General features: G+C 42.2%; 5 protein-coding genes across 5 annotated transcripts; 3 read left to right on the forward strand and 2 right to left on the reverse strand.

Annotated features, from left to right (window-relative positions):
• Positions 1 to 36: 36 nt before the first annotated feature.
• LOC136344676 (F-box/LRR-repeat protein 16) lies at positions 37 to 4890 on the reverse strand. Its single transcript, XM_066292347.1, has 6 exons — positions 4450 to 4890; positions 3007 to 4350; positions 1953 to 2244; positions 1696 to 1891; positions 1497 to 1645; positions 37 to 699 (listed from the first exon to the last, which is right to left on the reverse strand). Exons 2-6 carry the CDS (start codon positions 3661 to 3663, stop codon positions 551 to 553), a joined length of 1443 nt encoding a protein of 480 aa, XP_066148444.1. The 5' UTR covers positions 3664 to 4350; positions 4450 to 4890; the 3' UTR covers positions 37 to 550.
• A 550-nt stretch (positions 4891 to 5440) lies between these two features.
• Positions 5441 to 6793, forward strand: Cdk7 (Cyclin-dependent kinase 7). The gene has a single exon (XM_066292300.1). It carries the CDS (start codon positions 5677 to 5679, stop codon positions 6694 to 6696), a length of 1020 nt encoding a protein of 339 aa, XP_066148397.1. The 5' UTR covers positions 5441 to 5676; the 3' UTR covers positions 6697 to 6793.
• eIF3i (eukaryotic translation initiation factor 3 subunit i) lies at positions 6683 to 8073 on the reverse strand. The gene is made up of 4 exons (XM_066292301.1): positions 7919 to 8073; positions 7324 to 7857; positions 7061 to 7271; positions 6683 to 7007 (listed from the first exon to the last, which is right to left on the reverse strand). The coding sequence occupies exons 1-4, from the start codon at positions 7919 to 7921 to the stop codon at positions 6769 to 6771; spliced, it is 987 nt and encodes a 328-aa protein (XP_066148398.1). The 5' UTR covers positions 7922 to 8073; the 3' UTR covers positions 6683 to 6768.
• Positions 8074 to 8192: 119 nt separating this feature from the next.
• On the forward strand, positions 8193 to 9864 carry mRpL38 (mitochondrial ribosomal protein L38). The gene is made up of 5 exons (XM_066292298.1): positions 8193 to 8457; positions 8571 to 8723; positions 8779 to 9103; positions 9156 to 9451; positions 9506 to 9864. Exons 1-5 carry the CDS (start codon positions 8316 to 8318, stop codon positions 9802 to 9804), a joined length of 1215 nt encoding a protein of 404 aa, XP_066148395.1. The 5' UTR covers positions 8193 to 8315; the 3' UTR covers positions 9805 to 9864.
• Positions 9865 to 10056: 192 nt separating this feature from the next.
• On the forward strand, positions 10057 to 11457 carry LOC136344649 (uncharacterized). The gene is made up of 3 exons (XM_066292305.1): positions 10057 to 10312; positions 10643 to 10826; positions 11004 to 11457. The coding sequence occupies exons 2-3, from the start codon at positions 10651 to 10653 to the stop codon at positions 11359 to 11361; spliced, it is 534 nt and encodes a 177-aa protein (XP_066148402.1). The 5' UTR covers positions 10057 to 10312; positions 10643 to 10650; the 3' UTR covers positions 11362 to 11457.
• Positions 11458 to 11517: the final 60 nt, after the last annotated feature.

Here is an 11517-nt window from a genome sequence, read left to right on the forward strand (position 1 = left end):
TTTGGGCCTTTTGAGATCTTGATTAAAGCGATAAAATCTATAAAATATCTATTTTATTGGCCAAGTAACACCTATTTACAATCACGTTTGTAATTCCGTAATACAAAAGAAAATCAGGCAGAGTCGTTAATGATATGATCAATTATAAGGTAAAAACTATCTGGAATCGTGTGACTAATAAGAGAGCTAAGTTACATTTATTGCACCTAACAAATTTTGGTTTTATGACCGCTCCTGGCCAAAAGGTAGAGCCATGCTCAGCAGGGATAAATTACACACTTATAGTACCAGTAAACATATACAATTGCACGGTTTTTTATGAGCGATTTCGCCGGTTCTCGAGATAAATCGTAATATCTAGTGTTAAGCGTCTTTGTCATCAACCTTCCGAAGCCCTTAAATAATAATTGTCAATTGCACCAGCAGCCCCTATCGCAGTTGGTTTACTCTATGTATTAACGCTACACGAATAGGAATTGGTGAAGGCTGGTCACTAATAGAATTCAAGAAGCGATCGCTACTTTGAATTCTACGTTCAATCACATTGAATTTATTCTATAACGAGGCATCGGGGGAGGTGTTCTTTGAGATAATCGAACAGTTCTCTCGACGCTCCTGGGCAATTAGTCAGTTCAAGCTCACGCATGTGTCGCAACTGGATTAGGCTGGAGAGACCATTCGAGGTCAGGAGGGGGCAACCTAGAAAGAGATTTTAGTGGGAAACGCTTTTCAGATAGGTTAGTTAAGGCAATAAAAGCAGGCAACACACCGCACGCGTTTTTGGGTGCCTATACGCACGGCGAAAAACGAAAAACAATTGAAGAGCGTGTTTGGTGACAGATTCTCTATTTTTTTTTAATCCAGGGTGCGGCGCGGGAACCAAGCGCTTTTAAAGCATGTAGTACTTGACCGTTTACAATGGAAAAGTTGTGTTTCAACAGGCATTTCATTCCTCGGTTATTACTACCCTTCAGTTGGCCCACGGAGTCGTCGTGGACCTTAGAACATCGAATATTCGTTTATGGTTATTTCGTTAGGAGTGGTCCTTGACAGCAGTTCAGCGTCGATTTCGTCGGGGGCCTTACCTCTGCTTATATGGTTTCTTTTCACGGGGTTATCTGAAGGCACGTGCCTAGGAGCCGCCGGCACGAAGCAATCCGGCATCAGATTACCGAACTCAACGGAGACCTGCTGGAACGTCTTCAGCGTTGCGTAGAACGAGAACGGACAGCACATGCCAGATGTAATTTTCCATTCGTCGTTATGAAATGCTACATTTTCGACCGTACTGTTATAATAAAAAAGCGAATTATTTATCGAAAACTATGCGTGCGTGATTATTTCATAAACACTGCGTTCCCATGGCGCACCCTGTGTGTTTGCGGGGCGGATGTTTCCATGCGTTCTTTCGATGTTCATGGAGAATCGTGCTATAAAGCGGGCCCTCCAGCGATGCCAAGCACTCAAAGAGGCCGCCGAAACATCCAGAAACTTACCAGCAAGCGACAGTATTTGTAAATTCCTCATTCCGCACAAATGCTGCAGCCCGAAATCCCTTATTTGCGAGCACCATCGCAAGTATAAAGCTTGCAGCGATAGCATGGTGGAAATGTACCCTATTCCTATATCAGTCACGTGAACACACCTAAAAACACCCTTGTCGTTAACTGGCGTTAAACGAGGACTCCCACCTGCCTATCCAGAGTGAGGTCTTCTAGTTGATTGAGGTCGCAGGCGATGTATTCCAAGGCAGCGTCGGTTATGCGGGGACACCACGATAAATCCAGAGAGCGGAGCTTTTGCAGGTTCTCCGCTATCAGTTCCACCCCATCGTCGGTTATCTTACTGCAGCCCGACAAGCTCAGAACCGTCAGATTGGGCAGGGAGTGAACTAAAATGAAAACAAACCCGCAACAATTAATCGTTCGGTTAATGGTATGAGTGGCGCGCACCAATATTGACAACCCCGTGATTGGTGATCTCCCAGCAGGAGTGCAGTCGAAGCACCCCCAAAGAGCTCCCCTGTTTTGGCGAGAAGTACCCCAACGCCTGGTCGGTGACGTGGTACGCCTGCAATTGGAATTCGTACAAGGCGGGAAGAAGCTGTGCCACGGCTCCGACGGCCTCGTCGGCGACGTTTATGCAATCGGTAAGGGTGAGGGAGACTATCCGAGGGTGCAGGCATTGCCAAAGCCCTTGTTCCGTTATCTCGTTACAGCCTGCCAGTTCCAGTTCGTAGAGGGCCTGCGGCAAAAGAGGGGCACTGAGCATAACCAGAACTAACATCAAATGGAGTTTCGAACGATTGGGGGGATAAGGACCCGGGTAATTTGCTTCCATCGAGAGCTGAGCTGCGAAATAATGTTTTCTCATAGATCAAAAGGGATCAGTTAAATGTGGCGGCACTGCTCCTAAACGGTGGACGCTTTTTTTTTTTTAGATTAAGTGGGTATTACTTTACGGACCTGACTCGAAAGGGAAATTTGAAGCGGAGAGTTTCCAATTAGAAGTCGCGTCTCCCAAAACTCGCCCCCGAGATTTTGAGCTTCTCCGTTAATGTCTTGTCTGCTTCGGCTCGCACAATCTTAAACTTCCTGTTTCGCGTGTAAATCGTTTGATTAACCTTGAAAATTGCCTCGAAGCGGCTTTGAAAATATCAGAAATCGATGTTAACCCCCCTATCAGAACTAATTTAGTTTTATTTTCGGCAGAGCCTCTTTGACGAGCGCTCGCCAAGGACGATACAAACGTCTCCTCGATAGCCTTCCTGCCATCCTTTCTTTTTCCAATTCAGCATTCAGGTCACGGAATTTCGCCCTATTATCTCCTCAAGCATACATTTCCGAGAGAACGGTCAAAGGACATTTCGAAATGTTTGCGGAAAATCGTTAAATCTCTTGAAACCTTGCCAGAGGAGAGATTTATGTTCGATGCTCTTCTGGTCGGTTTCAGCCCCGCTCGTTGCTAAATCAAAACTTTACAAACTAAATAAATCGACAAATTCACCTGAAGATGGTCCATCAGCGACTCGAGGCCGTGATCCCCTATGCTGGAGCACCTCAGTTTCAGCGTGTGCATGTGCTTCGAAGCCAAAGGGAATGCATTGATCAAGTCCATGGCGTCCTCGTTGGTGGCCCCGATGAGGCACAGGCTGTGAAACCCTCGCCTCAGCAACGAAGAGTATAATCTGGCCCTCTCGTTCACTTGAAATCCTCTCAGTTCCCGGCACTGTAACGCCGGTATCAACCCTGTCCAATACCGCGGCGATCTGTACAAAATGTCCCGCCATCGAGCGCACACTTGAGACAAAACGCACCTCTCACTGGGGCTGAAGAACAAAAAGAACTTGGACAAGAACTTTTCGTCCAACATCAACTGTTCCCACGTCAGGTGCACAGGTGAGGTCTTCGCCTTCCTCACAGGAGGTGTGCTCGGAGGTGCATTATTAGTTTTTGGGTGACCCCTGGACGGCAACAACCTCGATGGCTTTTCTGGAGCGGTCACGGCAGCGCTGCTTCCGCCGCAGAAGACGTTGGTCACCCGTTCCATAACGCTACCCTTGGACGAGTGGTGTTTGCTGCTTCTGAGGCCCAGACCATTGATGCGTTTGGACAGCTCCGCTGAGGCTCGTTCCACCACCCCTTGGGCTGAGATCGACGACATGGTGATGGTTGAATGGTACGAGAATCACGACATATCCGAGAGAAAGCGTTGCGACGAGTGACGCGCCTGTACGTCCGAACGGGCACTGTTTGGCTCGAGGGGGATGGAATCACCCTTATAACGTCGCCGCGATCAATACTGTTTCAGCATAGCCGGATTTAGACATTTATTCTTCGGGTATATATAAAAAAAAATGTGCAGATACAATGCTGCAATAGTCGACACTGAGGACGCTTTAGGTTGCACGAAACTGCATGGAAGTCGTCATGAAATTTGCCCCTGCTTTTCCATCATAACGATTTTTTTGTCTTTTTATGAGGTACGAAACGTTGCGGTGCTTCTCCATTACTTTGCCCGCATCAAACTGCCATTAATAGCGATAATTATAGAGCTATTTGATGAACATTTCCCTTGAATAGCGCCGCCCCTGCTTTTTTTTTATAAGCACGTGCCCCACGCGCATTTCTATTACACACCCCTTGAAGGCATTTATTAAAGGAAGAACGGGTAAACCGACACTTTATGTGCATTGTTGGCCAATCTATATGCACTCGCAATACCGATTATCGTAAAAGGTATTTTACGCATTCATGGCAAAGTTTTCCTAAATCTGGCCCCCGCACTCTTCAGACTTAGATTGTTTGGACCATATTTTTCCCTCCAGTATCGCCTGTCGCTGCGGACTTTCTGAATATTACCTGAAAAGTTACGGCAGCTTCATCGCATTGATAATCAGATACTGCCCAGGCCAAGAAGTGCAATTGGCCAGGGCTTAAGAGCGCTTACCCGGAAATCAAAAACCGCGTGGGTGTCTTATCTGGGGCTCGGGCCATCCGGGGAACGGTATTTTTAAGTAAAAAGGTCACGCAATATGCATATGTGTTAAGCGACGATCTCTACTCCACGATCAAATTTTGAATTCATTTTTTCATTTGCTTCTCATACAAAACCCTGCCGGTGTTCAGGATTTTTTAAATACCCCTACACGTCGAGACTTGTTTATTTCTTTCATGTTCGAGGCTCACTTTCACCGGTCATCAAGGTAGATTGAAAACGAAGAACATGTGGTGTTTCGACATTTACTTCCCCTTCAATAAGTCCGGTGAGTCAAGCGTGATAGTGCGAAGGGGGAATCGCAATCCCATCCGGATTCCTTTTGTACCTTCGCCATTTGGTCCATTAGTGCCCGTCTTAGAAAGCTTCGAAAAACGTTCGGTACTTCACTAAGATGATGCACCATCGGTTCGCCGAAAGCTCGGCATCTTTAGGTGGATTTTGTTAAGGAAAATCGGGATCAAAATCGCGAAAATTAATAGTAAAGTCACCCCATGTGCCCAACTAAAACTAAAAGAAGTAGAGTAACGGACTCCGTGCAGATTACAGGAAAGCCTTTTGGAACCTCAGGTGATTTTTCCCTTTGGGATCAGGTTAGCTGGTGTCCATATTTATCAAATTGGTTGTTTTCCATAGTGGACTTCCAAAGAACGACAGCTCCTTCACCAAAATGTACAGAAGCCGGCTCCTGATGTCCTCTTAGAGTCATACCAAGCAGATCTGAGTTTAGCGGACTATGCTTCTGAGTACTGTTTAAAATGACTTCTTTAATGACAGACACGCCGGCATCTCGTAATATTCAAACTTATAGTTAAATTTCATTCAAAAAATTTTCTCCGCCATAATGTCAACAGGTTTGTTTATGCTTTGGATATATCTCCTCAGACTCATAGATGGAGCACCACGTAGAGGTTTTCGAACGCGCAAATCCAGGACGGATTATTCTCTATCAGCTGATCTTTAACCATTCCGATTTGCTGGCAGCCGTCGTAGATCAGTTTGATTGGCTGAAAATCAGCTGACAGGATCAATCTAATTTAGATATTTTAACGAAAATCGTGTACGTACAAAGAATGAGAGCTACTGCCTGTAAACAAACTTGGAAGTTAATGTTCCTATTCCTAATTTAATTAATTGTTGTTTACCTCAATTTTTTGATTTATTAAACCCGTAATTAACATGACAAACAAACAAAATCGATATGAAAAAATCGAGTTCCTGGGCGAAGGCCAATTTGCCACTGTGTACAAAGCCCGAGACGTAGAAACCGACCGAATCGTAGCAGTGAAAAAAATAAAATTGGGTACCAGAGAAGAAGCTCAGGACGGCATCAACAGGACGGCACTAAGAGAAATCAAACTGCTGCAAGAACTGGACCATGAGAATCTTATAGGGCTTCTAGACATCTTTGGACACATGTCCAACGTTTCCCTAGTGTTTGATTTTATGGACATCGATTTGGAGGTGATAATAAAAGACAATACAATTATTCTTACCACTGCCAACATAAAGTCATATGTATTGCAAACCCTCAGAGGACTGGAATATCTGCATTTGAATTGGATCTTGCATCGAGACCTTAAACCAAATAACTTACTTGTAGACTCTAGAGGAGTGTTGAAAATTGGTGATTTTGGTTTGGCAAAGATGTTTGGGTCTCCCAATCGAATTAACACTCATCAAGTTGTTACAAGGTGGTATCGGGCACCAGAACTGCTTTTTGGTGCCAAGCAATATGGGACTTGCATAGATATTTGGGCTGTGGGGTGTATTTTGGCAGAGCTTTTGTTGCGAGTGCCTCTGTTTCCTGGAGAATCAGACCTTGATCAACTTACAAAAATATTTAGTGTCTTTGGAAATCCCACTGAGGAGAACTGGCCTGGAGTCAAGACCCTTTGTGACTATATAGAGTTTAAAACATTCCCCTCAATACCTATAAAATCAATATTTACTGCAGCTGGAGATGATTTGCTGAATTTAATAGAAACCATGCTGGTGCTGAATCCTATTGCAAGGAAAACTTGCACAGGGTGCTTGAAAATGCCTTTCTTCAGCAATAAACCTGCTCCTACAGTGGGTACAAAATTGCCCCTTCCACAAAACGTTAGAAAAATTATGGATATAGAAAAACCATCTCTAAAAAGGAAGTTACTAGACACAGTAGAGGGGGGCACTCTATCTAAAAGACTGTTTGTGTAGTATTTATTTCAGATTTACAACACTTACAAAATTTTTCTTTAAGAATGTTAATATTAATAAACATGATGTTACTCAATAATCAAAGTTATATTCAAAATATGAAGAGTCAAAATTGTGAATCCTAACATAACCATCCTCTCCTCCTGAAGCATAGGATTTTCCATCTGGATGGAAAGCCACACTGTTAATTGGACCAAAATGGCCCTTAACCCGCCCAAATTCTTCCTCAAACACTAAATGGAAAAAGCGGGAGTCAAACTTTCCAGCTCTAGAACTCGTGGTTGTCACCTCCATGGCTTCTTGCCCTCCACCTACATTATGTGTTGATTACCTATTAATTTTTTCTATAAATCACATTTATTACCTAACACCACATGCTCTAAAATGGGACTGATAGCAGCAGAATTAACAGGCCTCTCAGTTTTATAAGTTTTCAGTAACATTAGAGTTTCAGCATCAAAGAGCCTGGCAGTGTGATCTTTGGAGGCAGTAATAAACATTGTCGCATCTTTATTCCATTGCATATCATTAATTAAATTATCATGCTCCTTAACACTGTTGATTTTTTTGCCAGTCTAAACAGTATATTTGATTATTAGAATAAAATATTACAATAAAAATCCTTGCCTTAAGGTCCCACTGGGATATTTCTCCGTTTTCATGGCCAGTAATGACAGTCTCATCTAAGTTGTCCCACAACAAAGAAGATACCCTTGAATCATCAGCTGTAATTGGTATTCTTAAAATTGGTTTTTGATGTTGGAAGCTGCTATCAATAGTCCTAACATCAATGATGAAAAGCTCGCAGGGCTGCTTCATAGCCCTATCAGTGGCATACACCGCCATATTGGCTGAGTAACTAAACATGCATGCCCTCACTGACGAACTTGTTTCAATATGGCCTGTTTCTTTGCCAGTCTCACAGTCCCAAACTTTGAAAGTATTATCACCAGCCCCTGACATAAATTTTGTAGTGGTCCAATCGACATCAATGCACCACACAACTCCTTGATGCCCAATGAACGTCCCTAATCGCTCTCCATTGAGGGAGTACCACACGTTGGGTTTGCCGTCTTTAGAGGAGGAAAACAGGAGATCACCTTCTCGGCTATATTTGATTTGCGTTATGGAACGTTCATGTCCTTGCAATATTAAGGGTTTCTTGGGTGGAAAAAAAAGAGGCTTAATAGGGTGCGCTGAGTGCACGTAATGTAGGTCTTACCATGGTGTTGCTGGTGCTAGTTTTTTTTTTTAATATCTTTGGAAAAAACTAAAAAAATGTTGGGTGCATGGAAAACTGTGACGGAAATGAAATAATGCAGGGTTTTAGGTTAATTAATATCAAGGATGACAGCTACAAGTGACGTTTTTTTATAGTATTTGGATGTATGTGTCTGTCTCACGTTTTTTATACGTATTAGAAGAAAACAACCTTATCATAGCTCGGTGAAAGGCCAGTGAAACGATTGCAGCAAGAACTTGGGATATAAGCACAAAATAACCTCAAATTGTTTACTATTCAAGAATAAATAATTATTATTGAATAAATTTGTTATTTTACTATGAATTGAGTTAGAATTAATGAAAACTAACTAATATAAATATCGGAATACTCGAAAATGTCCAATGTCTTATTGAAACTGCTCGCTCCAAGTTTGAGCCAGCAGAGTAGCTCGAGCTTGGCACTCTCTGTACGACATGGGCACCATTTGAGGGGAAAGCCCCCCGGGGTGGCAAGAACTCTGCAACAGAGACTAGAGGGTATCTATTATTTACCTAACTTACGAAAATCTGTGTTAAGATTGCAATGTTTAAAATTATTTAAATTTGTAAAGTCACTTCGCTCACTTAAAACTCAATATTGTCCCCTCCAGAAATTAACTACAAAGACCCATCTCTTCACTACAAAGTGGATATTGGTCTTCCACCTCCTCAAATCCCAAAAAAGGCCCTATTAAATCAGCGACTTGAACACATGAAAAGTCGCAAGGATACAGACCTTGAGAGACTTGCTAGAAACCACAATTGTAAGTCATTTTAAGCAGCGCTTTTATGGTTCCTCAAAAATAACTCTCTGTACAGTGTTCATTGATTTGGAGAAATGCAATTCTGAGTGGCTTAAAACCGTTGGTCCTCAACACATCAGGCGAATAGCTGAGCATTATGGGGTATTTGAGCATCTTTTTGGGGATGCCTATTTCAATCCCCAAGTACCTTTAGAGATATTTTATGTCAAAGACAATGTTAAGTGTCCTGTGCATTATGGAAACATTCTTAAACCTGAAGATGCAGCACTGAAGCCTGAATTGACTTTTGAGAGTGATGATAGTAGCTTATGGACCTTAGTTTTAACCAATCCAGATGGGCACTTTCAGGATAACGATAAAGAATATGTCCATTGGTTTGTGTAAGTTTTATTGGTCATGGAGAGAGCTGTTGTTAATTTGTTTGAATTTTAGAGCTAATATTCCTGGGAATAAGGTGGATAAAGGGGAAGTGATAATCAATTATCTTCAACCTTTCCCCCCTAAAGGCACTGGCTATCATCGCTACATATTTATTTTGTATAAACAGAATAGGAAGCTTGATTTCTCCAAGTATAAAAAGTCAGGTCTGTGCCATAATTTATCAGATAGAACGTTCAAAACCTACGACTTTTATAAGTCCCTGCAAGACGATATCACCCCAGCAGGGCTAGCCTTATTTCAGTCCGACTGGAGCCCCAGTGTGAAGCAATTTTACCATGAAGTTCTAGGTTTGTTACAACTTTGCACACCTGCTAGCCTCGACACTAAACCTTTTTTTTTAGACATGGGAGAACCGATATTTGAATACGACTTTCCCGCCCCGTATATCCGTCCCCAACAATGGTTTCCCAAGAGGAGGCCGTTTAACTTGTACATGGACAAATACCGAGACCCCAAGCAAATCAACAAGGAATTTTTGTTGAGGAAGTTGAAGGAGGTTCATCCATTTAAGGCACCACCCGCGCCGCTGCCGTATCCGAATGCTAGTTACATTGAAAAGGATGTGCCCACTTGGCTCAAGCTGGAAATACGCAAGTCTTGGTTGAAGTGGGGGCGAATTAATGACATAGAAAAGAATTAAAGTGTTCGATGTTCAATGGTATTAGTATACAGAGGGTTCCAAATAAATCTGTTACGCTTATATGGTACTATCACTTTTGCTCCCACGAATATCTCCTGCCATTTCCAACACCAATTTCCTGGTATAAACATTAATTCACTTTTAAATGACCATAATCATTGCATGGCAATGTAAGCAACATAATAATTCGGTGATGTTTTCAATCGCTCGAAATTATGTCTCGTTGCCTATTGTGAACCTTTGAACTTGCATACAATACGGGATTCTCAGGCCAAATAATTTTATGTTCTAGTCCGTTGTTTGAACCATCGCTCGACTGTTAACCACAATCGAAAAATACGTGTGGCGTTAAACTAGTTTCGGTTGGTTCTATCGGTCACTAGATCAATCACGTTTTATTGTCTGGAACATGTGGGTAAATAATGCAGAATTGAGATGATTCTTTGAAAAACATTAGCTGATAAAATCGCTCGTTGCCTATTTTTGTTGCAAAGATAGTGCAGACCAGGTGAGTATGTTTACGCGAATATTAATTGCTAACTGGAACCATAAAATGGCTACCGTATAATGATAATGCTGGTAATTATCTGTTCGGAGTAGAGTGATTCATCTATTCTCTAAGAACTGCTTTTTTACCTCTAGTTGCTACAGACATCTTACTACAAATAAAACAACATTGTCGTCCACTTAAATTAACTGTTATCTAAAATTGTGAAATGCAAATACATTTCGCGCGTTATCAGCATTCAGAATAAACATTTTGTGGCTTTCAACCAGCAGTTTCACTTTTGATTTAACCGAATCAGTGAATCTATTGACAGTCACGTTCCTTCTACAGTTCGTGCAATGGACAAAGAAACTGGCGAAGTCAATTATAAGTTTCAAGTTTCCAAAGATGCTGAGACGGGGGAGGAGGAGTACATAACTTACTGTCTAGATCAGGAGACTGGAGAGAAGCAATATTACACGTTGGACAGGATATGCGAAAGTTTAAAGATGCCCAATCTCTTTAAAGTCAGTAGGTGAGCACCGACCTCGACAAGAAGGCGACTATGGCCCTGGTGACCTAAATAACACTAAATTTGAGGGCTGTTCCTCTATGGCAATTTAACGTCATAATAGTTACTCTACACTAAATCTAAACATCCCGGATATCTGCCCAATACATCCTGCATTTACCATCATGCTTTTCTCTGTAGATACTCCACTCATGTGACAGCCGTCGTAGGAAAACCCAACACCAAAAGCTCCTCCAGTCGCATAGAATTCATGACAGCTATAGTCTTCCTCCTTCCCACCTTCATTCTCTTTACCCCCATATTGGGAATGCTAATTCCAATTCTGGACATTATCCTACACAAGTGGTGTCACAAAAAGAACGCCAAGTTAAACAGTCAGGACATGATTTACTATAAGAGCCCGCTGCACATGATTCTGAAGGAGTTTTGCTCCGAATGCAGAATGGAGGAGGAGTGCAAAAAGATCGGGGAAATCCAGAACATAAGGAACAATAAGAGGTACTTTATGCAGGAGTCGTTGAGGAGGGTGGTGGCTTAGTTTAAAAGTATGTTACTTTCGTGTGAAATCGACATGTGATAAATTTGCATAAATAGCTTAATCTAATTAAATATATGTTTGTTAGTTTCGGTGAAATTGTTCATTACATTATCCCAATAAAAAGGATTTCAAAAAACGGGGACGCGTTTGTGTGTG

Source organism: Euwallacea fornicatus, chromosome 17 (assembly GCF_040115645.1).
Source record: "Euwallacea fornicatus isolate EFF26 chromosome 17, ASM4011564v1, whole genome shotgun sequence".
Classification (NCBI taxonomy): domain Eukaryota; kingdom Metazoa; phylum Arthropoda; class Insecta; order Coleoptera; family Curculionidae; genus Euwallacea; species Euwallacea fornicatus.